The 25765-nt window shown below is 36.7% G+C and overlaps 9 protein-coding genes and 1 non-coding gene across 10 annotated transcripts; 5 read left to right on the top strand and 5 right to left on the bottom strand. All coding sequences in view use genetic code 12, as the record gives it.

Moving 5' to 3' along the window:
* Window positions 1–1149: 1149 nt before the first annotated feature.
* Window positions 1150–1473, top strand: PVL30_005712 (uncharacterized protein; the record flags this gene model as incomplete). Its single annotated transcript, XM_001524106.1, has 1 exon — window positions 1150–1473. One exon carries the CDS (start codon window positions 1150–1152, stop codon window positions 1471–1473), a length of 324 nt encoding a protein of 107 aa, XP_001524156.1.
* Window positions 1474–1846: 373 nt separating this feature from the next.
* PVL30_005713 (uncharacterized protein) lies at window positions 1847–4342 on the bottom strand (the record flags this gene model as incomplete). The annotated part of the gene is made up of 1 exon (XM_001524107.2): window positions 1847–4342. The coding sequence occupies one exon, from the start codon at window positions 4340–4342 to the stop codon at window positions 1847–1849; it is 2496 nt and encodes an 831-aa protein (XP_001524157.2).
* Window positions 4343–5121: 779 nt separating this feature from the next.
* Window positions 5122–5973, top strand: PVL30_005714 (uncharacterized protein; the record flags this gene model as incomplete). The annotated part of the gene is made up of 1 exon (XM_001524108.2): window positions 5122–5973. One exon carries the CDS (start codon window positions 5122–5124, stop codon window positions 5971–5973), a length of 852 nt encoding a protein of 283 aa, XP_001524158.2.
* Window positions 5974–7157: 1184 nt separating this feature from the next.
* MRT4 (mRNA turnover and ribosome assembly protein) lies at window positions 7158–7871 on the top strand (the record flags this gene model as incomplete). The annotated part of the gene is made up of 1 exon (XM_001524109.2): window positions 7158–7871. The coding sequence occupies one exon, from the start codon at window positions 7158–7160 to the stop codon at window positions 7869–7871; it is 714 nt and encodes a 237-aa protein (XP_001524159.1).
* Window positions 7872–8184: 313 nt separating this feature from the next.
* MIF2 (mitotic fidelity of chromosome transmission- protein) lies at window positions 8185–10518 on the bottom strand (the record flags this gene model as incomplete). The annotated part of the gene is made up of 1 exon (XM_001524110.2): window positions 8185–10518. One exon carries the CDS (start codon window positions 10516–10518, stop codon window positions 8185–8187), a length of 2334 nt encoding a protein of 777 aa, XP_001524160.2.
* A 604-nt stretch (window positions 10519–11122) lies between these two features.
* GLC3 (alpha-1,4-glucan branching enzyme) lies at window positions 11123–13189 on the bottom strand (the record flags this gene model as incomplete). The annotated part of the gene is made up of 1 exon (XM_001524111.2): window positions 11123–13189. The coding sequence occupies one exon, from the start codon at window positions 13187–13189 to the stop codon at window positions 11123–11125; it is 2067 nt and encodes a 688-aa protein (XP_001524161.2).
* Window positions 13190–14065: 876 nt separating this feature from the next.
* PVL30_005718 lies at window positions 14066–14136 on the bottom strand. Its single transcript has one exon. It is a non-coding gene; the product is annotated as a tRNA-Gly (tRNA).
* Window positions 14137–19336: 5200 nt separating this feature from the next.
* PVL30_005719 (uncharacterized protein) lies at window positions 19337–22675 on the top strand (the record flags this gene model as incomplete). The annotated part of the gene is made up of 2 exons (XM_061119739.1): window positions 19337–19372; window positions 19451–22675. The coding sequence occupies 2 exons, from the start codon at window positions 19337–19339 to the stop codon at window positions 22673–22675; spliced, it is 3261 nt and encodes a 1086-aa protein (XP_060975722.1).
* Window positions 22676–23375: 700 nt separating this feature from the next.
* On the top strand, window positions 23376–24158 carry PVL30_005720 (uncharacterized protein; the record flags this gene model as incomplete). The annotated part of the gene is made up of 1 exon (XM_001524114.2): window positions 23376–24158. One exon carries the CDS (start codon window positions 23376–23378, stop codon window positions 24156–24158), a length of 783 nt encoding a protein of 260 aa, XP_001524164.1.
* Window positions 24159–24410: 252 nt separating this feature from the next.
* On the bottom strand, window positions 24411–25628 carry rec14 (Ski complex subunit Rec14; the record flags this gene model as incomplete). Its single annotated transcript, XM_001524115.1, has 1 exon — window positions 24411–25628. The coding sequence occupies one exon, from the start codon at window positions 25626–25628 to the stop codon at window positions 24411–24413; it is 1218 nt and encodes a 405-aa protein (XP_001524165.2).
* Between the last annotated feature and the right edge of the window lie 137 nt (window positions 25629–25765).

The raw sequence follows: 25765 nt of genomic DNA on the forward strand, positions 1-25765 counted from the left end.
AGAAAGAGAAAGTGATAAAAACATGCATTTCGTTAGTTGAATATCGATATAATGTAGTAAACAAAGGAAAAATAGAAACCTATAATGGGAGATAGAAGTGAAAAAGGTAGAAGTGGGGAAAAGAAAAAGAGGTGAAAATAAAAGAAGGAGAAGCAAAAGTTAATTTGTAAATGTAATACTATAATTTTTTTTTTCTTCCATAGAGACTGACGGGATGTAAGTTCAAATGTGAATTATTATGTGTTTGAACTAATTTGTACTTGAAAAAATCAACAACTCTTTTCAATAAAAGGTAGGAGTTTCTTCAGTGTAGAAGGACTGACCCTGGTTCTGTTACACAAAATTGGAATTCCATATAAATCATTTTGTAAGCATTTATTAAAGTTGAAACAAAATAGCTTTGCGAATCCCTTCCAAAGACATTGTTTGAGTTGACTGGACGAAAAAGAAAATAAATCAAGGCTTACTTGTTTTCAGTTTCTAATTCTTATCTTCGTAATCATTTATAAAGAGGATGGAAAGAAGGTATGGAGGAAAGAAAGCAGTGAAAAGAATAATAGCATGCAAAAATAAAAGAGAATAATAAAAAAATAAAAGAAAAAAGAGAAAAAAGAATAGAAGCAAGAGTAAGATTTGGCTGGAAAAAAGAAACTTGAATAGAAACACTAATTCCTGTTGTCATGCGTGATATGCCAGAAAAGATTAATTTTTTGTCTTACCCTGGTTTTCTTTCATTAAAAAGAAACCAAAGCAGTTTTCAATACCTTTTTCAGTGCTATCTACTTATACTGTTCAACATATAAGCTGAATGTTGGTCAAATACTTGTCAATTCACATTTGTACTAACATGATGGTAGTTTGATAAATTCATTTCATTTGGTAGCGTGTTGGAGCAAAAGCAGAAAAAAAAAAAAAAAAAAGAGAGAGAGAAAGAGAGAGAGAGAATTCGATCAGTGTGTCGCAGGTAAACCAATTGAAAATATTCATTACTAAACTCGAGTTTTTGACTATCCATAGAGCCTTTATTAATTCCTCACCAAACCATCAGCAGACTATATTCGCACAAACTAAAATTCACCCATCTACAACACTCTGATACTTGGGATTCCCAGAATAAAAGTCACAACTTCATTACACAATCAGATAACAATGTCGTCTCAGATTCTTCCATTCACAGAAGCAAATTCACGCAGAATAGCATCATTGTTCCGCCAAGCTATGCGTACAGCATTCGACCACTCATTGAAATTTGACGTGTACCGTAATGCAACCATCAACATTAGATCACAATTCCAAGCTAACAAGGATGTATCGGACCCAGAGGAAGTGGATAGATTGGTCAAAGAATGTGAAGCTAAATTGCAACACTGGAAACACCCAGATCCTTATATCTCACCATGCAGGCCAGGAGGAACCAAGTACGAGAGAAATATTCCTGTTGCTAGAACACCACTCATACCTGGTGACTGGTAAGAGAGGAAAACCGAAAGGATCAATGGTGGATTGGAGATTAGAATCGAGATGTGAGAGTCTTGAAGAAACTTGAAGAGATAAAGTTTAATAGTCTTTATTAGTGTATTTATCAGAGATGAATGTACGATGTTATTCGAAAATTTTTGTATTATTGGTTCGACAAGGGCCATGTAGCGGGTAAGGTTATTACAATCACTATTGAGAGGTTTTTCTGAGAATAATAGGAAAAAAAAAAGAGAGAATAAACAAATGAAAAATGAAAAACAAAAATACGTATATGCATGTTTATATATACATATATATACATATATATATATATATCTATATATATCTATGTGTGTGTGTTGCAGTACTTGTTGTGTTATTGTTTCAATCAGTAGATGAGAGTATCACCATTGACCCCCTCTGATTTATTCTCTGATGCAGCACCTAGTTCCCATTCCTTCCGCAACATTTGTACCGAGATATTTGCTGTGGATGCGCCAATCTGACCCACCATTGCAAAATATTTCAATAGCAATTGTTGTTGTGCTCTATCTCTACACTCTAATCCAGTTACTAATAAAGGCCACTGGATCATCAACAACATGAATGGAGAAGCATGTTGCTGTACGTCAGAGAATTGGTGGAGATAGGTGATAAACAGTACAAGTTTGTCCACCAACACTTTAATATTGGAGTTGGTAGAATCAATGTGGAAAAAACGTGTGAGAATCATTATAATGGACGAAATGACATAAGACTGATGAGATATGTCTTGCCAACTCAACCAATAGATATCCTTTCCAATACGAATTTCTTCAATCGGTAAGCCTGGTTTAGTATATTTACTGTGAAGCTCTGATTCGTGAATGATCCCTCTGGAATCTAGGTAAACAGTTTCAGCGTGCTTATAAAACTCAGAGACTAATTTGAGGTTGAGCATGGCATCGCATGAGTATTGATTATGCTGTTGCAACGGTTGCAGTGGGAGTGGTGAAAGTGTTGGTCGTGTTTGTTGTTGCGCCTGTTGTTGCGCCTGATGTTGCGCCTGTTGTTGCCTCTGTGCTTCTTCTCGGCGGTGCTTGTTTAACAATTTCAACAAGTCGCGGAATGTAGAGATGCAAGCATGGCTATAGCCCATGAGAATATTGAATCCTTGCTCTGTGATGATCCCCATATCCTTGAGCACTGATAGTTCATAATCACTACTATTTGACATTAGTTGGTTTATCTCATAATCTGTTTGTAATGTACCTCCTAGCTTCGTCGATAAACCAGCAAGTATCTCAATTGAAAGAAACCAGTACTTGCAAAACATAATGATTTTCGAGACGTGTCTCATATTTGCACTATCTCGACTCTTGGTAGAAATCTTTACTAGCAATTCTTTGCATCCAGTGAGATGTGGTCTCCATTGCTGAGTGCTTGTTGCTGTTGCCGCAGTTAGCAATAGTAAAGTCAACAACACAGCTTCAATGTTGGCATTCAAATCATCCACTTGCGCATTTCTTGCTGGTTCCAACAATTTCAAGCATTTGGACAAATATGCTCCATATGCTTTTTCATCTTCGGGTCTCTTGTATTTCATAAAACTGGTCTTTGCACCTTCAGCTAGCACTGCGGCTAACAAAAATGGTTCACTGCTCGCAGTTTTAAGAATAATATCTCTTGCTGGGTTGGATAAAACTTTACTCCTTTGATGATATGCGTCAAACGGCTCAATGATAATTGCAAAATTGTTGTAAAACTGCTCGAGATATAATTCTTCATGTCGGTGTTTTAGTTTGATGTAATGAAGAGGAAGATTAACAATCAACTCTTCGCCCATATACGTTGCCTGATGATGATGATGTTGTTGTTGTTGTTGTTGTATGTGTTGTTGTAATGCTGGTGCAGAGGAAGGTTGTTGCCGCTGTTGCTGCTGATGCTGCTGGTGTTGTTGGTAATGATGATGATGATGATGATGATGATGATGTCTATTGGTGGGTAGACACGAGGCAGATGGGGATACGGATGTAGAAGTAGACGGTGTAGAAGGTGTAGCAGGGTTGAACAGATCAAACTGAAAATCTTCAGGAAATGGTTGAAGATTACTAAATTCCATGATTTCATTGACCAAATTGGATAAATCAGTTGTAAGCATGGATAAGTCTGCGCCATTAAGGAAATCAAAATGGTTATTAACTGGGTCTGAGTTGTTGATCAAGTTTTCAATGTTTAAAAAAGACAGCCTTGGTGGTGCTGGTGCTGTTGGAGTTTGGGCTGATGCTGATGTTGAAGATGGTGCTGATGCTGGAGCTGATGCAGATGCTGGAGCTGGTACTGGTACTGTTTGCTGATAAGATTGTTGAAAAGGTTGTTGTGAAAACGCTGGTGCTGGATACTGATACTGAGAAGGTGTTTGTTGCGGTGTTCCTATAGTTGATTGCGGATGCGGAACATTGTCGTAATTGTGATGAACATAATGAGAATGTGGAGAGGTTTGTCCATGTAGAGGTAACAGATGTTGCTGTTGCTGTTGTTGTTGCTGTTGTTGCGGCTGTTGTTGTTGTTGCCCATTTAAACTTGCATTTTCATTTGCAACTTTTGCCTTTTGTTTGATTCTTTTTGGAACATCGTACTGTACAGGTAGGAAATGTGTTGATTTACCCAAATTTTCAATCTCCTCCTTAATCAATCTTCTCGAAATTCTTAGCACTTTTTCTCCAGCCAAAGGGTATGAACAAGTCTTGCCCAATCTAACACATGTTGAACATTCAGGTTTTTCCTCGGGACATCTAATCTTGCGTCGCTTGCACTCCCTACATCCCAGTCGTGAATATGGACGTTTTGGTGGTTGTTGAAGATGCAACTGCTTCAGTAAAAGTGTGTTGTTTGACTGTTGCATTCTTAAAAGAGTGAAAGATCCAAATTTCTTGGCTTATTCAAAAGTTTGGAAAATTAGGAGGTAAAAGGAAGTGGGGGGGTGAAGCAAAATTAAGTTTTTATAAAAAATATTTAGGTGGAAATAAAAAAAAAAGATTGGTGAATAGAAATATCTAGTGGTTATTCAGTAGTTATTTAGTTGACGATAAGGTTGATCATAAATCACTAGAGGGTGGAGTGAAGATGTAGATACCAAATACAGTCATTGGTATTCTAAAGGAAGAAAGAAAAATAAAAAGGGATAAGATCTCTACCTTAATAGTTGGCAATTGAGGAGCATGAGAGAATTTGTGAATTTCAGTGTGTCTGTGTGTCTGTGTCTGTGTGTCTGTCAGTATGTGGGTCTTTTTTTTTTGGTTATGTGAAACGATGTCGTTGAGCAGATGTTGAGATTCTTCTAGCCAGGCTTAGATAAGGAATATCGCGACATCGTGCGACATCGTGCGACATTTATTGCAACTAGCCTTTTGTCCTTTGTTTCTAATTTATTTTTGCCTTGTAAACTGCATTTATAACTACACACTCTCCGCAACCCTCATACACCCACACACATAATCTAATTACATGTATTACACAACTCTTTATAGATCTGCAACCATACCCCATAAGAATAGACGCGAGAGTTTTACAAAGTTTTACAGAGTTTTACATTGCAACACTTGAGAACATTTACAATAGCTGGAAAAACCTTGAATGAAGACACTTTGTAATTTGTACCAGCACCAAACAAAGTATTATAACATGCTACTGGTAGAGTATCTACTACAGTTACTCAAACGCTCATTGTGTTATATTCTAAAAACTATTGAGCAGAGTCTAAATTGCTCTATTTTAACATTTCCTCCACAATTGGACTCGCCATATAACAGAGTTTCAAAAAAAACACTAGACCCACCAACACCATCTATGCATCATGTTTCTCAAACCACAACCTTGCTAACATCTACAAACCATGGCTTTGTTTCGGATTTCCTGTTGGAAGAACACAAGCACCAATATTGGAGTAATCTTGCTATTCTATGTTTTCTTATGACAATGCTTTCATTAGGCGTCTATTCTATATTTCAATTTACCGCTATTTCCACCGATAAAGCTACAGGTGAGCTTTTAATAAGCGAAAGAAGAAATGTTGATCTGATTCAGGCGAATTCTCTTCCTTTATTTCACTCTACTTCATCTTCGTTTCGTTGCTCACATTCTACATCATTGTCGTCGGCTACTAGACACACCTCGAACAGTCGTTATTCATTACCCAATACACTGCCTACCGCAAGGTTTGACAACTTGTCTGACTTGATTCCAAATTACCCCTCATTAATAGCTAACTCGCATTTCCGACCAATGCTTAGGAGATCTACCTCGTCATCATCAGCTACAACAATAGGTTCAGCGCATTCGATATTGAATAATTCTAGCACGTATACTGAAACTACAACGGGGATGAATTTTGAATATGATATGGTTGGAAACACTGCAACAGAAATGTTGATGAACTTGAGCCGAAACTTGTCTATTCGACATGGCATGAGCCATTACGTTGGCAATTCAGATACCATTGAAGAAGATATGAATGAAAATGATAGTGTCGGGTGATTCCAATAGGATATTTAAAAGATATACTGAATAAAATAAACAGAGATGGTGGAAAAGAAAGGCTCAATTATGAGAGAAAAAGAGTCAACTGAGACCAGTTTCAATTTCGGCCAGAGGGAGACCAGAGAAAGATAAAGTCTTTCGCCCAAAGTACTAATGATGAAGGTACAGCTAATGTACAACGAATACAGTAAGGTTAGAATTTGTTAAATAAAGGTAACAAGGAAAGACCTGGTATTCATGATGATAATGATGCTTCAAATAAATAATCTACCCATAATTTAATGTAAAAAAAAAGGAAAAAAAGAAAAAAAGAAAAAAAGAAAATGTTATGACCGTGATGAAACCAAATAATGCCATCCTTTGTTCTATTCTTCTAGCTATGTAACTTGCAAACCACAAATTCTTGAGAAGAACAATAATTAGAAGAAAAAAAAAAAGAAACAAAAAAAAACAAGGAGTAAACAATCTTTCATGTCCTGAAATACAAAATTGAGGCTCAATGTCAATTGTGATTATTATACTAAAAGAGGGTAGTCTCTGGAAATCAATACTCATGTGTAATATGAACTTTTACGATTGAGTAAACGACTGAAGAGGAAATTAATAAAAACTTGAGAAAGTAAAAGACAAACCAAAAAAAAAAAAAAAAAAAAGAGAGAAAATAAGAAACAAGAAACGAATATCCGTTTGAAGATATTTTACTCTTAAAATTACAACCAAAACATTGCATATTTCTATCGGTATAAAGAAGTCCATGTTACATACCTTCATCACCACCACCACTACTACCACTATTCCTCTTCATCATCATACAAATTCGTACTTCTTTTTCAAACTGTTATTTTTCACCTTTTGTTTTTGTATTTGTTTTTTCTTTTCTTTTCTTTTACAAGTTTAACAATTTCTTCTGTACGCTTCTCTCTGATACAGGCAACTTCAAATTTTTTTTTTTCCCTCAAACAAAGAAATTGAGAGAGAAAAAAAAAATTAGTAAAGAGCTTAAAAAAATGCGCGCTCGCAAAAAATAATCCACTTTCAGCGAGATGCTCATCGATTTGTCGAACCTCTTAACTATCTGCTTTCTATTCAACAAGGTAATCTTTATATATATATATATATATATATATATACACACAATCAACGGTACAAATTAAACTCAAAATACCCATCATCAATACATTATGCCTAAATCAAAAAGATCGAGATTGGTAACACTTTCGCAAACCGATAAAAAGGGTAAAGAGTCCAAAACAAAGCTTTTCGACGATATCCGTTCAGCTCTTGACACATTCAATTACTTATGGATATTGGAATTCAACCATATCCGTACCCCAGTGTTGCAAGACATTCGTTCTGATTGGGGATCAGAGTCCAAACTTATTTGTGGAAAGCGTAAAGTTATTCAAAAGGCGCTCGGTGAGACGCCTGAAGAAGAATATCAAGAAAATCTTCATCATGTCACCAAGATCCTTTCCAAATCCGGTGGACTTACACCAGGTCTTTTGTTCACTAATGAAACACCACAGACTGTGCGTGACTATTTCGAGGCTTACAACCGTAAGGATTATTCTCGTGTCAAGACCAAAGCACCAATTAAGTTTGTTATTCCTCAAGGTGTAGTGTATTCACGTGGTGGCCAAATTCCTGAAGAAGAAGATGTGGTGATGTCACATTCGATGGAAGAGACATTGAGAAACAAATACAAGATTCCTACAAAAATCAAGTCGGGGAAAATTTGGCTCGAGGAGCCATACTTGGTATGTGAGGAAGGTGATGTGTTGGATGTGAGACAAGCATTGATTTTGAAACAGTTTGGTGTCGCATTGAGTGAGTTCAAGGTGCCTCTTATTGCAGTCTATGATAAAGTTGAAGCCAAGGCTGAGAAGATCGCTTAAGGAGAAGGAGAAAATATTAAAAGAGAAGAAGAAGAAGGCAAAACAAAAGGATGGAAGAGAAGAAAATGAAAAAGGAAATAAAATAATAAAGCACAATGGCGTAATGGCTTGACGTAGAAGTTTAAACTCTGGATAGTTTTATTTTTAGAAAGAAGATTGTTTTAAATTTGATACTGTTACAATAATTGGAGATATCTAGTGTTGATATTCACAAGTTTGTTTTCTCTATTAGTGATGTGTCTTTCATCTTTTTTATCCTTTCCATTCTTTTCATCATTATTTCTCTTTCTTTTCTTTTCTTTTTTTGACTCAATTATGGACTTGGTTCTGGTGAGTCGAAAACGCTTTCTATAGGACGACTTCTCGGTGGTGTTTCTCTATCAAAATTACTGGACTGTTGATGTTGTTGATGTTGTTGTTGCTGCTGCTGCTGTTGTTGTTGTTGTTGTTGTTGTTGTTGTTGGATCTCTGGATCAATTTCAATATCCTCTTCCATCTCTGGGATTCTTACTTGGACAAAGTATAATTTTGCAGCAACATCACCAATATTCTTAAATCCATACTCATTCCCAGAAGGCACTCTCATGATACACCCTTTCACTGCAGTAAATTTGTGATCATTTAGACTGACTTCGACTATACCTTGAACAACACTGAAAATATAGGTGCATGTATACATTGCCACAGGTTGTTTCGACTCGCCTTCAGGAATCTCCAACATTGCAACCGAACAGAAATCATTGTCGTCGTTGAACAAAACACTTACTTGGTAGTGCGATGGTTGAGATGCTTGGGATTCCGAATCATCAATATGTAAGACTTCTCCACCATTTTGATTAAATACAACGGGTTTTTCAACTGTTTCTCCGTTTTCAATAATACTGAGTTTTAATACATTGTCCTTGATCCATTCTGTTCCTGGGATAGGCGATGCTGACAGTTCATCTTCTGATGCTGCAGGTGATAATGGTGCTGTAAATCTTTGGTTTTGTTGTCTTTTGTTTCTCTTTTTCATTGGTTGCTTTTTGGCATAATAGTTGTACGGCTGGTCAGGAACATGAACAACCTCTTTAATCAGTCTTAGTGGAAGTTGATAAATATCGCGAGCAAGTGTCGTATCCGGATCTTCGTCGTATTGACTTGCTTTAGAATACACAATACGTTCATTCCTCCAATATGCCAATGGCTTGATTCGAGTTCGTTTCGATCTTCTTAATCCATCCTGTGGTGGCGAGGGAAGTTGCGAGTTGTCGTTGTACGTGGTGATATATGGTGTTGGTGAAACATTCCTATTTCTTTTTCCAGCATGTCGCCCCATTGCAGATGATCCACTTCTTTCTGATTCTGTTTCTGGTTCTGTTTCTGCTGATCTAGTAATATCTTCTGTATCTTCGTAGGCATAACTCGATTGAGTAGCAATAGTGTCATCTACACCGTCGTCATCATCTTCTTCTTCTTCTTCTTCTTCTTCTTCTTCCTCCTCTTCTACTTCTCCCTCGTCCCCAGCTTCCGTGTCCATAAATAATGATACCGAAGTCTCAGGGTCGTCGTTTGTCGATCGCCTTCTTTTGCTTATTCGCTGTTCTAATTCCATATCCTGAGACTGTAATGAAACTGATGATAATTTCTGTGATGAGTCCAGCTCGTTTCTATCATTTTGGTCCAATGTAGATTCTGGTTCTTCAGAGGAAACTCCCTCACCTCGTGCATGGCTCCTATCATCAAATTGATCTTGTTCGTTCTCCTCATATCCACCGTAATCAGGATAGTCTGGATAGTTTTCGTTTCCGTAATCGTAATCGTAATTAGCTGCATTAGAGGCAGTGGTTGTAGCTCTCGCAGGCGATTGTGCAGCAGAAGCACGATGTTGTTGCTCCTGCAATGGCGACCTTAATGGCGATTGCTTATTCCCAGCTAATGTGATTGGAGATCTACGACTCAGTGATGATGCTGTTTCACCAGCGCCTTCGGTTTCATCGTTATCAAAATTGATCTTGCGTGCAACATAATTGAATGATGATCTTCGTGCTCGCGTGCTGTTGCTATTGTTATTGCCATTACTATTACCATTGTCATTATCATTCTCGCTATTATTTAAAATCGGTGATATTGGTGGACGCGGTCGTATTTGGTTCTCCCGTCGTTGTTCTCCTATTTCTCGCTCTTCTCCTCCCCCTCCCCCTCCTCCTTCTTCGTCTTCCCGTTCTTCTTCTTCTTCTTCTCTCTCCTCCTCGGGTGATAATAAATGGTTGGCTCGTCTTCGTAGTCTTCCAGGTCGGACTGGTGACTGTGTCAATTGTGATTGCAACTGTGGGGGCAAGGCGTCATCATTGGGTTCCTCGTTGAAATCTGGGTATTCAAAATCCCCCAACTGTGTCAGTTCTGCAAAGTCCAAAGCCTCTACGCCATACTCCTGTGGCTGTCCTGGATTATATTCTGAGTTGTATTCGGAAAAAGGTTCCACTATTTGTTCTCTATATTGTAATTGTGTTCGCACGGGTGCATCTAATGCCAACGCTTTTTCGTCCTCTGAGTCAATCTCAAAAAACTCGTCAACATCTTCCATTCCATACTGGTCCCGTCTGATGTCTTTGCGGACTCGTAGATGTTTCTTCCGTGATTGGAACCCTAGTAGCAAGAGGTCCATCGATGTGATATTTCTTTTATAGTCGTATTAAGCCAAACGAGCGAGTAGAATAAGCAATAATGTAAACTTGTACAGTAAATTACGTGGCACTGGTGTTGCTATTGGTAGTGGTTTTACTATTGGTTTTGATGTTGATGTTGATGTTGGTGCTGGTGCTGGTGCTAGTCCTCCTGTTAGGTTGATGAAGTTGAGGTATGTTTTGGTTTTCTGTTTTTCTTTTTTTCTCTCTTACTTTGTTTTTAGCTTTGTGGTTTTGTTTACATTTATATTCTTTTGTTATTTTTTGCGCTCTTTCTAAACTATTTTCGCATGACGCAAAACCTTATAAAGTCAAAAGCATAGTGGGATAGAGAAAACTAATTTTTTAAAAAAAAAATAAAAATAAAAATAAAAAAAAAAGAAAAAGAAAAAGAGAGAATACAAGAATAAAAAAAGTACGAAAATTTGAAAAAAAAAAATTTAAAATACCTTAAAAAAAGGAGGCATTTCTTTTTTATTCACAAAGAATTAACACACCGGTATATTGTTTTTTAAAAAACAACTATTCACCTGCTATCTCTCCTGTCCTCACCTCTCATCTCCCCTTTTCCCCTTTTCCCCAAGTTTATTTAACTCTTTGCAACACCAATGCAGTTCTTGATGGAATATACACCATCAATGAGTTGCGTCTATGGTTCCATCCATCATCATTTGTGAAAAATTGTTGCTTTTTGCCCTGTGCATCTACATCCTCAATTCTTGCATGGCCACCAAATTTAGCATCATCCGAGTTGAGTATAATCTCATAAGTACCAGGAATATCAACACCGACTTTGTAGTCTGGGAATGACTGGGTTGCGTTGAAATTAAAGATAAACAAGAGTTCGTTTCTTTCAAATACAACAACTTTATCTGACTCATTCTTGAGTGAGATATATGCTTGAGGCGAGTCAAGCACATCGAGATGTTGCATTGCTGCATCGAAATCGTATAAAAATTTGTAACGAAGCAAGTCATCCTCAATAAGGTTGAATTGTCTTCTTGCGTAATGATACGATTCCCCGTTACCGGCACGTGGGAAATCGAGCCATTCTGGATGGCCAAACTCGTTACCTTCGAAATTGAGGTACCCCTCACCACCCAATGCAAAGGTGATGAGTCTAATCATTTTGTGTAGGGCCAAGCCTCTGTCTACCACGGGGGTAAGTTCACTAAGCTTGGACATGTTGGTATACATTTCTTTATCCATCAACCAAAATGCCAAGGTCTTGTCACCAACAAGTGCTTGGTCATGCGATTCACAATATGCGATACACTTTTCGCCATGACGACGATTGGTTAATGTGTGGACAATATTACCCAAGTCCCATTGTTCATCTTGCAAATGTTTAAGAATCTTGATCCACATATCTGGGATAGCCATTGAAAGTCTATAGTCAAACCCAATACCACCCTCGCTGATGGGGCGACACAAGGTGGGCATTCCCAGCACATCCTCGGCGATGGATGTGATTTCAATACCTTCTTTTTTGCTAATGTCGTCCATTAATTTATGGGCGAGCATGAGGTAAACTATTGCTTCATTGTCGACCCAATCTTCGTTGAAATACTCATTGTAATCGCCGCTAAATCCAAAACTGAGGCCATGGTGTTTGTAGAGCATTGATGTGACACCATCAAATCTAAAGCCGTCAAATCCATAAACGTCGATATAGAATTTCAAGTTGGACAAGAGGAAGCGCAATGTTTCGTAATTGGTATAGTTGAATAATCTTGAATCCCACAACTCGTGTTGTCCTTTAGTGCCGCCATGGAATAGGTAATGGTCGGTGCCATTGAACATATTGAGACCATCTTCGACATTCTTTGATGAATGCGAGTGGACAACGTCGAGCAAGACACGGATTCCGTATCCGTGTGCAGTGTCAATCAACTCTTTTAATTCTTCGGGTGTTCCGTAGCGTGAGCTAATTGCAAAAAAGCTGGTGATTTGGTATCCAAACGAAGCATAGTATGCGTGTTCCATAACTGCCATTAATTGGATTGTATTGTATCCCAACTCTTTAATTTTTGGTAAGATATTGGTGGTAAAGTTTTTGTATGTACCAATCTTGGGTTCGGGAGTCGAGATACCAACGTGGGCTTCATAGACTTTTATTCCTTGGGTTTGTTTTGGGCGTTTGTTTTTTAAATGGTATACTTCATTTGGTGGAGGGTTCCAGAACCTACCTTCGTACAAATTGTTTGACTTGTTGTAAGTAGCGCGTTTTACCCATGGGTCTAATCTGTATATCCATTCTCCGGTTTTGCCAAGTTTCATGGCAATCTTGTAAGGCGAGTCGTGGGGAATTGTATCTTTGCCGTCAATTTTTAATCCCCAAAGTCCAAAGTCGTTTAGTTTTTGCAACTTGTGGCTTGTCTTGTCCCAATTGTTGAATTCTCCAACAAGACTTACTTCATCAACGTCGGGGATATACTCAATGATCTCAGCACCGCCATTGCCGTGGTTAGTTGGGTTTAATCCGTATCTGTGGTAGGCGTCAGCAAATTTAAGTAGAGAGCCTTCGCTTTTTTCCAATTTCTCGTCCCATTCACGGAATTGCAATTGTCGTTTGATCAATTGTTGTGAGAATGGCTTTAACCAGGGGTCAAGGTCAATTACCCCTTTGATAAGTTCTGAGTTGTCGGACATATTTATTTGAGTGTATACACTTGTTGTTGTTGTGTAAGTACTCAATTGGTTTTATAGGTAAATTTTTGTTTGATATTTGGTATTTTGGTATTTTGGACAAAACAAGGGTGCTTTTAATACAAGGTTTTTTAATTTGTTGGTCAGTTAGATCTGTGAGTGTAAGTGCAAATTAGGTTGGTTGTTGTTGTTAAATTATTTTTTTTTGGCCCATTCAACAATTATAGTTGACTTGCTTGTTGAAATTTTATGTTGAGCAATTAATCTTTGCTCCTTCTTTCTTCTCTAGTATTATTTTTATTATAAATAATAATAATTATTATAATAATTTGTATGGTGTTGAGTTATATTAATTACCTTTGTTTTATTAATGAGGTGAGGTGAGGTGGGGCGGGGTGGATAAGGTGGGGGGTGATTGGGGGGGCGAAAAACAGAGAGAAATAGTGAGAGAAAGTAGGAAAAGCGCAATCTGTGTTGAAGTATGTATATTGGACAAGAGCAGAGAGCAAAGAGCAAAGAGCAAGAGCAAAGGACAAGAGAGCAAAGGACAAGAGAGTAAGGGCTGGGTAGTAAATCAGATGCAAACACAAAACCGCATTTATTTGTTATGGACCATAGTGAAATTATGTTTTGTGCGTATAGATGAGAAGAGAAAAAAATGTGGCCCCACAAATATATATATATATATTAATATGTATTAATATATACATTGAAGACAAGAGGGGAAGCAAGAGTGAGAGTAAGAGTGAGAGTGAGAGTAAGTGAAAAGAGGGGAAGAAAGACAAGATTTGGAATATGAGTGTATCCAGTAATATTTGTATGGTGTGTGGTGTGTGAATCAAAAAATGAAAAGATAGAGAGAGTAAAAAAAATTAAAATTGCGCAAACCCGGAATCGAACCGGGGGCCCAACGATGGCAACGTTGGATTTTACCACTAAACCATTTGCGCTTCTTCTTGTTACAATAACAAAAGTGGGGAGTGTCACTCTATCTATATGCACTTTGTTGTCAGTTTTTTTTTCTTTAGTTTATGTATATCAATTGTTAAATACTTAATAGAAAAGAAAGAAAGGAAAAAGACTTAGTTTGATAATGAATAGTTTTCTCCCTCTTTTAATTCTTTCTTTTTGGGACATTGTATAAACATTTTGGTTTGAATTGTAGAAGATACTTTGACTATGTAGTGGAAGATAAGATTGTTTTCTTTTTTTCTTTGTCTCTCCAATATTTATTTATCTAATTATTTTTTTTGGTCTACTTTTCAACCAATTTATTTTACCTCTTGATATAGAAAAAGAAATATAAATAATATAAAATACAAAACTAAATAAAGACTAAACAGGTGCCTATGAGTATGGATACATACATACATATATATATATATACGCACAGTATAGTTTACATTTCTATTGGTTTATGCTGTTGTTAAAGATTGGGTGTAGAGATCATAATATTAGAATATGCACGTGTGTTTGGTCTTTATATCAAGAATAAGTGTTTCTTTTATTTTTTTCCCCCTAGTTTCCTTTACTTTCACTCTTCGTTGTTACCTTCCCTTGTAGAAAGAGAGAGATAGAGATCGTTCTCCTCTTTTTTAAACATATATATATATATATATGTGTGTGTGTGTGTGTGGCAGTGGGAGTGTGTGGTACTCTATCCTCATATATACATCTTACTATCTCGCTAAGTAAGTGATGATCGACAAGGTCCGCCTTGTGCAAGATTTGGAAATCGTCTACTCGTATGCAACTTTCCTGTTTCAAATATTTTTTATTTTTTTAATTTCTTTTTAATTTCAGTTTTTACGAGCTGACAAAATAGAGAGAAAAGAGAAGAGAAGAGAAATAATAATAATATACTTTTTTATAATGCTGATCATAGTTTATAAATAGATCATTTAATAACCAAAACATAGAGAGAGAGAGAGAGAGAGAGTGAAGCAGAGATTGTAGGTTCCTTCCCAAAGCAGTTAAATTGGTGCATATAGTTATAGTTATTGTATATAAATATATACATATACATAATCAAAAGACAAATCATTAACAATAGAGGAATAGGTGATGCTAACTACTATACCAGACTAGAATTGTACATTACACACACTTTAATGTGTATTTCTCTCCTCCCCTCACTTCTTACCCCCCCCTGGAGGAAGGAGGAAGAAAAGTTGGTGTTTCACACTTGTATGTTGGACTCTAATTCAGGTGTTTCTGCTACGGAAGAGAAGGAAAAAAATACCATTCTTTTTGAGTTTTTGAGTTTTCGCATATAATTCAAACAAACAAACAAACAAACAAACTTTAATATCTTGTTTGTAGAAACCATTCTTTTTGTTGTTTTCGGAGATAAACAGTGTTTGATTTGAAAACTAGTCTGTTTTTGAATTACCTATTTATATACTGTACTGTCTTTAGCTTCTGATATACTTTCTATAGATCATTTCTTTTACTATTCTGGTGGACTGGTTGAGGTTTCTTTTTTTTTGTTCCAGTTCCAGTTACAGTTCCAGTTCCAGTTTCAATTATTGTTACTGTTGTTACTGGTTGTACTTGGTTATTTTTTGTCTCATTTTTTTGTTGAAATAATCTGTTTGTGCGCATGTATGTGTATGTATGTGTTTAAGTTGATGTATATGTATCTGAGTGTAAGTCAGTGGTGACGTAAACATATTATATCTACTCTTCTTACTAATCATATATATATACATACAAATATACCTCATAACAAGATTGATAGATAAAGAGGCTAAAAGAGGGGAAGTGCAAGATTAAGACAGACAAAAAAATAAAAGTGGAAGAAATAAAAGAAAGAAATATAGAATGAACATGCAAAAGTAAAATAAAGGAGTGGCTTTTGTATCTGTCTGCAAAAGCCTTGGTTATTCATCAGACACTGATAACAGACACTGATCCTGATCCTGATCCTAATCACAATTTCACTCTATCTCTCATTCTTTTCCTTTTTATTTAGTATTTAAATATACTCTTAATTGCAGGATTGATTGTTGCCATTACAACTCTCCACTTTACACAATTTAATCAGACACTTTTTAAATAATAGAAGAAAATAGAGGCAAAACTAAAATCTAAGAGGTACAAGAGAGTGCAGGAGGCTAAGGAAGTGTCGGCATGGAACAGATGACACTTAAACACCAAAATATATAAATATAAAGTGCAAAATCTTATTTTGCACTTTCTGCATTTATATTCAGTCATGACCACGTACACACATACAAGTATACACACATACACGTCTTTGGTGATTGTTGTTTAATTGCCAATCTCTTACTCTCTCTCTCTCTTTTCACTCACTCTCCTTCTTTTCTTTTACATTTCGACAAGATAAATATGTACCAAGCAGCCTCATCACTTGTCCATTACTTTTTAGTAGTTTATGTAATGTTTAAATTATATATATTATCCCTCAAATAATACGTATAGTAAATGCTAAGAAAAGTGTATACATTATATGTATATATAATATGTATATGTGTGGGGGAGAGAGAGAGGAGAGAGGAGGAGACAGGAACTAAGAACAGGTTTTGCTCTCAATATATTTTTGTGGGGTCCTTACTAATGTAAAAACAAAATGTTGGTATACGAAATATTCCCATTCTGTTCATTATTTTTTTTTAATTAGTCTTGTAAATGTGTTTGTATTTGTATTTGGAAATCTATTTGTATGAGCTGCCTTAAGATTTGGTGGGATGATGCTGCAATATGTGAATCTTGAAACGTTGACTTACAGTGCAAATTTGATATTTTATTCATATATTTAAGCATATGTAAATATATATGTTCCAATTTTGTGTAATATTCAGTTGGCAGGGTAAAGCTAGGAGAATTAAAGAACAAGTACACATGGAGAAGAAGGAGGTGGTTGTAGTTGGTGGTAATGATTTTAAGCCATAGTTACTATAAACCAACAAAACAAATAGAGCAAGTGTAGATAATAGAATAGAAGATAATAGAAGTGAAGTGAAGAGAGAGAGTAAGAGAGAACAATAAGCAAGAGTACAATAGTAAAATGTTGAATTTGTTGAATAAAACAAAAGAGAAGCAAAATGAAGTAGTAAAGTAGTAAAGTAGCAGTAGTAATAGTAGTAGTTATAGTTGTTGTAACCAGCAGCGTGTTGGTCAGTTGAAGAAGGATCACACCATATGAAACCACCTTTCTTCCATGATTTTCTGTCTCCTGTTCTTCCCATACCAACTCTCTCCCTTGCCACCATTAACTAAAATGTATCCCACTAGACCTAGCATAATAGCAACTTTCCTTCTTTCCGACTAAGCCCACTTCCGAATTATCAAAAATGCAAAAAAAAAAACACTCTGCTCTCAATCCCCATTCGCTTATACACATTTAGTGAAAAATCTTCTACATACATCTTTTTTAATCAGCAACAAAAACAACAACAACAAAAAGAGGTAGATACGCTTTAGCACAGTGCTCTTGATCCTGCAAAAATTATCATGACCCACTTTTTATAACAAAAACATATAAAAAAAAAAGAATCAGAATACATTATTCAGCAACTATAACTAAAGCTTATTACATGTATATGAAAGAAAAAGAACATTTTAAAGAAACCCTATCACACACTCTCTTCTAAAAAAGAAAAGGAAACAGATTAATAGGGAATACTCGCGCAGTATATCATACTTTGCTTAAATGGGCATACGAGATACATCAGCATAGTGTTTTCTTTATGTTTTAGGAAAGTAAACAACTAAGGAAAAGAAGGGAAAGAAGAGAAAAAGCAAAGAGTGTAGTTAGTTGATTAGTACAGTTTGTCCAACTTTCTTTATCCTTCTTGCCTTCCCTCTCCTCCCCCTCTTCCCCCGGTAGTTGACAAAGAAAACCTTTTAAACTACTTATTATTCACACCAACATCATACATTCCTCTTCTTCTTCTTTATATTGTTTTCTTACTCTAGAGATAATATAGAAGAAAAGAAAATAAAAGAAAAAAAGCAGACACAAAAAGAACCTGTGACATCTTTTTTTATTTAAAAATTTAAAAATTTAAAATTTAAAATTTAAATTGTTTTTTTTTTTTTATTTCTGTACAGAATGAAAACAGACGAGAAAAAAAAAAAAAAAAAAAAAGAAGAGACCTTCCTTTATTTTTTTCCGTTTTGTTTTTTGACCAGTTATAATAATACAGCCTTTTTTCTTCTTCTTCTTCTTGTAGTTCTTATTCTGACTTTCCTCTTGTTTCGCTTTCTCTATATCTTTATTCAATCCATTCATTCTTCTACCACCAAGACACATACACATCTGATATCAAGCTTTTTCCCAATTTTCCTATTAAATAGAAGAAGAAGAAGAAGAAAGTAAAAAAATAAACAACATCATCAACAACAACTTTCCCTCTATTATTAAAGAGAAAATTGCAAAATAGGAAACAAAAGCTTAGAAAAGGATCTTATAATACCAAACCACCTCAAACGAAACAGTGTGTTTATTATATATATATCTTATAATATTTTTGACCTTTTTCTTTCATCACCACCACCATCAACACCATTCACCAACCAGCCAGACTTTATTTCTATTCCAATTAGTCTTGTATTTTGAGAAATTGAATAAGGAACTGGAAAGGAGTATATATATACGTTCATCACATTCGCTCAACAGTTTTGAAAGAAAAAAAAAGAAAACAACACTAATACCATCACCACACTCACCACCGCATTGTCGCTCATTCACGCATATACACTATAAAGCGGTACTAGAAACACCACTACTACCATACTAACAACAACAACAATAACCAATCAACAACAACAATAACCAATCAACCAACCAACCAACTCCCCCTATCTCACTTTAGTCACTCATTTCTTTTTCAGATATATATACCACAAGTTCCTTGTCTTTCCTTTTTTTTTTTAATTTATTTATTAATAATTCCCACATTGTCATAAACTTAAATACTCACACCATTGTTTTGCTTGGACGTAATTTTGAGCCAACATTTGCATACTGACTTCCTACATTACTTTGATTCACCAAGAACAAAAAGAATAAAAGGAAAAGACTAGAAAGAAAGGGGTAATTTTTATATATATATATATTCGTCTTTGCATTTTTTTTTTGCCCTACCAATTTATTACAAGTATCCCATCTTTTTCATGAAGTAAATGTCGTCTTTACCACAGCATTTGACTTTGCCCAGTGTAAGTTATCACCAGACTAACAGCAGCACCAGCAACAGCAATAACAACCACAGCCACAATCACAACAACACTCACCAGGCAAGTCCCACCCCAGCATCCCCATTCAATCCAAGAACACATCGCCACAAACGATCGCAGGCCATACTGGGAGATTTCGGTTTAGGACTATTCAACATCAATGACTCTACATCGATTCCACACCACACAGCATCATCCACATCCATATACCACCAGCTGGCCCCACCACAAGGATTAAACACTAGTGAACATCATCATAATAATAATAATAATAATGGTGACATTGCAGCACAGCAAACCAATATCCCCTCGGCGTCTCAATCAGTACCAAAGGAAGTACCCTTTACACTAACCAGCAACACCAACACCAACACCGACACAGCTAATAACAAGACATCAGAAGAAGATAATGGGTACCTAGATAGACATTTCAATTTCAACAATAGACAAGACTTTACAAATGACCCAACCATATCGAAATACGCATTCCCCAAGTTTGAAGACTTCCACAACAACATTAATAATAACACTAATGCATCTCCAACGGCGACGTACACGACAAATTTTAGGAAAAACCTTAGCTCACCCATACAATTATCTAATAAGCTCTCACAATCATCATTGAGACAAAAGACATCATTTAATATGGCAACAGGCACAAACACAAACACTGGCACAAGCACAAACACAAGCGCAGTGCCCGACGCAATCATTGACTTGGACTATATCCTCTCTGCAAATGTAAACAACCACAACCTGGACATCGACCACGAAACAAACTTTATGGCCATGGATTCAGAACCCATCTTCAACCAAGAAATGGACTTTTTGGGCTCTCCCGCAATTGCCGAGGAAGATGACTCTGAATACACTTGCTCCTTGGCCGACGATATAATGGACTTGAATGACCTGGACGCACCATCTTTAACGCACCAAGGTATACAACAACAACAGCAACAACAACAGCAACTACCACCTCTCTCACCACCACGATCAGCAATGGCAGCAGCTTTGTCTTCTTCTTCTTCTGCACACCACCAGTTTTACTCACTGGCCAACTCTTCTGCCTCAAGTATCAACAACAATGGTAATAACAATAACCCTTCAACGTCTTTATCAAACACACCGCTTGTTTCAACACCAACACAACAAAGGTCAGGTGCACGGGCACACAGATACCAAATCTTTTACGACCAATCTAATAGAATATCCAATGCATTAAAAGGTCCACCTTCAATGGAAAGTATCTCGAGACAAGAAACACCACCACTCCAAACACATCAGCAATTTAGATACCACAAGAATAACAATAGTGGTGCTACTACCGCTACTTCTAATACTACAGTTGCGTACAACTTGAACCATTCATCGAGCTTGCCCTCACTCAAGGGGAAACGATCGTTTTCAAGTATGAGATATGCCGAGTTTAAACGGATGTCGTCGCCCAAGAGGGAATTTAATCGTAACGTACTGTCGATGTCGCCAACAAAGTTTAACTTGTCGAATGCTGGTAATTCTAGTAATAACTTTGGAAATCACCTTGGATTGCTGCATGGAATCCCCAGACTCAACCCAGACGGGTTTCATAGTCCTAACCATGCCAAACTTCAATCACATTATAATTCAGCAGTTGCAGGAGGAGCAGGAGGAACAGTAGGAGGACAAGGAATGGGAAGCAATCAGTATATGATGTCACCTACAAAGTTTAATCCCGATACTTTTTTCAACCCTAGTAATAATAGTACTACCCACACTATCGATGAGTTTGAAGGCCAATCTAATTTGAACCCACGTACAGTACCACAATCGTCAACACCATCGACTTTGGGTACACAATCTACAATGGAGACGAGTGCCACTGAAAACAGCGTCAAGGAAAATCGATGCAAGGATGAAGGACAAACCAGCGAGAACTCGAGTCCAATTAGTAATTGCTCAGAGACAAGCACCAAGGTGGTGAATAATATTGATACCGAGTTGGAGACAGAAGATGAAATAATGAAGGATGCACCAGAAATCATCATCACTAATGACGTTGAAAGGAAAATGGACAATGTCAGGCAAAATCTTGTTTATAATAAAGGCAATATGGAGGATGAGGGAAATGGAGTTAACATGTATGGTGGCGAAGAAGAAGTAGAGCAAGAAGAAGAAGAAGAAGAAGAAGAAAACGAATTGACTAGAGTTGATATAGATGATGCTAGTGAAGTGGAGAATGAGGATCAAAACCTGCTGGTGAGACTGTTGACATTGACGATTCCAAGGATTAGTATTCATAACAATGAATTAGCAACATCATCGCCTAGTGAATCGACATTATCTGGCCATGCGTCGCCAATAGGGAATCACTCTGAACATCAGCTGGTGCAAGGACAAAAAGTTGTGGAGTTAGTTCAACCATCTCCCGTGTCTACGACTTTTTCAAGTAGTTACCAAATTGATACAAAGGATGAAGTGTTTGAACCTAAACAGCCATTAGATAATAAGAATGAAGAGAGAGTGGCGAGAGCTGAAAGAAATGATTGTGAAATTGTGAAAGAGAAACCCGAGCTGGACTTGATTGCTCTTAGCAATGCCAACGTCAAAACCTCAACCATCCGTCCTTCAAATGAAATATCACCATTATCATCATCACCATTACCACCACCACCACCACAACCACCAACGACGACGACAACAACATTGTCAAACAATGTCGATACTAAAAAAGAACTAGATAGGTTAGATACACAGGAGGGACTGGAGAGACCGGAAAAAGTAAAGAGACTGGAAAGATTGGACTTTGCTCAGCCCTTGAAATCACAGATTCATAGATCGGTTTTTGAATCATCTTCATCTTTAGATATTCTTCCACAAACCTCACTTGAGAACAAAGTGCACATGCCAGTACTTGACTCTGCACCTTCTTCAACATCACATATGCATGCATCAGTATTTGAGACTTCATCTTCTGACATAAACTCACAAATTTCACATCACAGAAAATCACCAGAACGGAGCATTGAGTTTGTTAAGCCAGCGGTAGTGATGGCATCTCATACAAACCAACCAAACACCCGCCTGCAATCATCAACATCAACAACAATATCATTATCTTCATCTTCATCATCATCATTCACGCGAACATTCCGTAGACAAAAGCATGGACGAAGCAAGAGTATGATTGAAGATTTGATCTCGATCAAAAGCGAAGCTAGTGGTAATGGCGGAGGAGGAAGAGCTACAACATCAAGTAAAGCTGCAAGACGGAGTTCTAAGTTTTTTGATTGGATCAGAAAGAAATAGAATAGAAATTAGACTAGAGAGAAATTAGAATTGAATAGTTGTTTACATTTAAGATATTGAAACATATACATATATATATTTAAAAAAAAATACATGTTATAATATTTCGGATTTATAATCTCAGATATTTGTTAAAAAAACGTCATCTGTCGTGTTTTCATTCTCTTCCCGTTCTTTTAAAGCACTTTTTTTTGTTTTTTTATAATCATAGATATTTGGTATTTCCCTCAAAATCATTGGAACTGATTGTCCAAAAAAAAAAAGGATTTGGCATCCCCCACATTTGCCTTTTTATTAGACTGCATTACTGTGAGAGTTGATGTTTTCCTTTATCGTTTTCTACCTTCTTAAATTTTTAATTTTTAATTTTTTTATTTTATTTTTTAGTACCGCGGTCGGATCGAGGCAAGCATTTACAACTTTCTTCACACTAGAGGTGGATCCCCCACATCCCGCATTTTTGGGGGATCCTTTTCTTCACTTGTGTGTAAATAATTTTGCAGCATTCCACCCCTATATAAAGATCCTTCTACAACCCAACATCGACGCTTTTTCCATTCATCTATCTTTTTCAATAGCAGATATAATTAGCATTCTTTTCTAGATTTAGAGGGGAATATATATATATATTATAAAAAAAAACCAACAATAACAAATTATAATACAAGAATAAACCACATTATTTATACTTCCATTCATTATGTCTTCGTTATTTTCATTAAAAGGTCAAGTTGCAGTTCTTACAGGTGGAACCAATGGAATTGGGCTTGGATACGCTAAAGGTTTAGCCTCAGCTGAACTTGATCAATTGATCCTCACATACCGCTCTGAATCGACGCTTGAGCAAGCTAAGGAAGTCATCAAATCCGTTAATTCAAACATTGAAATTTCAGGCATCAAAGTAGATTTCTTAGAAGAAGAAGAGGATGAATTGGTTGACAAGATTGTGAGTGAATCATACAAATTATCCAAGACCGGTAAAGTCGATATCCTCATTAATAATGCTGGTATCACCGAACGTTACCAATTTGAGTCTTTCCCAGAAGACAAGTTCCAGTCTGTTTTAAAAGTCGACTTGAATGTTCCTGTTAAGTTGACCAAAAGGTTTGGCGCCAAGATGCTTGAACAACACGTGCAAGGTAAAATTGTCTCGACTGCAAGTCTTTTATCATTCCAAGGTGGTGTTTTATCTACCCCATACGCTATTGCTAAAGGCGCTTTGAAGCAATTCACCCAAGCTGTATCAAATGAATGGTCAAGCCGTGGTATCAGAGTGAATTGTATTGCACCAGGTTATATAGAAACAAAATTGACAGATAACATGGCAAAGGAGGCTAAAGCATTGATTGATAAGAGAATTCCTTTAGGAAGATGGGGACAAATAGATGACTTTATGGGTCCTATTGTATTCTTGACAAGTGATGCATCGAGGTATGTCACCGGTGAAACCTTGGTCGTCGATGGTGGTTGGCTCAGTCGTTAAATATCTTTATTATATAAATACTTTTCTTATCGGCATCCGTATATTGTCAGACGAGGTTGAATCAAACCTACACCAAAATCAAGAAAAAAAACAGAAAAAGAAAAAGAAAAAGAAAAGAACATAATTAAGAAAGATGTATTTTTAAAACTACATAATAATCTACTAAATATGAAGCCTCTATGACTCTTTTCAATCCATTATGAATTAAACTTTCTTCTTTTATTTTATTTTATTTTATTTTCTTTTCTTTTTCTAAATACCACCTGCTTCTCTATACCATCTTATTCCTCTATCAAAACTTACTACGCAAATACCGTCGTTGCTGTCGCCTCCGGCGCCTCCCCGTACCCCCTTTTTGATGAACTTGACTCCACTGGCTATACTCTGATCTTGCTCATCGGCTTCAGTGTCATCAAAGTCAGAAACCGACAAGTTGATTGTCGCCTCCCTCTCTCTTGTGTCCAAATCCCACACACGAACACTCTTGTCAAACCCACAACTGACCAAAAACTTTCCACTCTCATCAAAATCAAGACCCATAATCCATCCTTGATGTGCAAACCCTCCAACAACAGTTTTTGCAGAATGCGATGGTGCAACCAAACTTCCCACATTCTCCCCATACTCAACGTCATATAGAGTGATTGACCCTGCAGCCTGGTTGTCTCTTCCAACAGCAAGAAGAGTCCCGCCCGGAGAAAAAGCCAATACTCGCGGCACTGAAGACGATGAGTTGAGTTTTGGATTCTTGCTAATCACCAAATCCGTAGACTTGAATGTATATGTCAACTTCAAAGTTTCAAAGTCAAAAAGCAACACACTACCATTCATGTATCCAATAGCACATTTCTTGTTCTCTGTTTGGTTTACTGCTAAAGAATTTGGGAATGAAGAGCCAGTAGCATTGGATGCTGTAGATGACGCAGAAGACGACGTGGTTGATGACGATGGCGACGATGATATTCCCAACAGTCCATGTTTGTCAAAAACAATCTGTACATTATCTTCTCCAATTTGCTCCACATTCAAATTATACACCTCAGTCAGACCATCAATTTTGTTGGCTAAGAAATAGTCCAGTTTGTTCGCTGGATCGCGGTAAAAGCCTGGTACCCATGCTTTCTCAACAACAAAATCGAGTTCTTTTAAAGATGTTTCCAAATTGTCATCGAGAAAATATCTAAATATAATCTTACCATTGAAACATGCAAACGCACAAATGGTCACTTTTGTCGTTGAGCTAGGTAGTTTATTCTCGTATACGCTTACATGGTGGATTCCGCTTTTGTCTATAAACAAAGATTGCACAGATGTTCTTGGATCGTGAACTTCATCTTTTTTGTTGTCCCAAAATCTAGCGTACCCATCGCTTGACACAGATATAGTGAATTTGTCGGTTACTTCAACTCCGTAGATGTCAGACTTGTGAGCCTTGGAGACATTGACTGTGGTTATGTATTGTTTCCCCATTACCGTTTTTTTTTTCTTTTTTATATTCTTATACTTGATGATTGTGTGAACAATTGGTTAAGAATATATTGGTTGGTTGCAAGAAATGAAGAATCAATATTTGGTGGGGAGCGAGGAGTGAGGAGCGAAAAGCGAGG

The sequence above is a fragment of the Lodderomyces elongisporus genome, chromosome 8 (assembly GCF_030384665.1).
Source record: "Lodderomyces elongisporus chromosome 8, complete sequence".
Lineage (NCBI taxonomy): Eukaryota > Fungi > Ascomycota > Pichiomycetes > Serinales > Debaryomycetaceae > Lodderomyces > Lodderomyces elongisporus.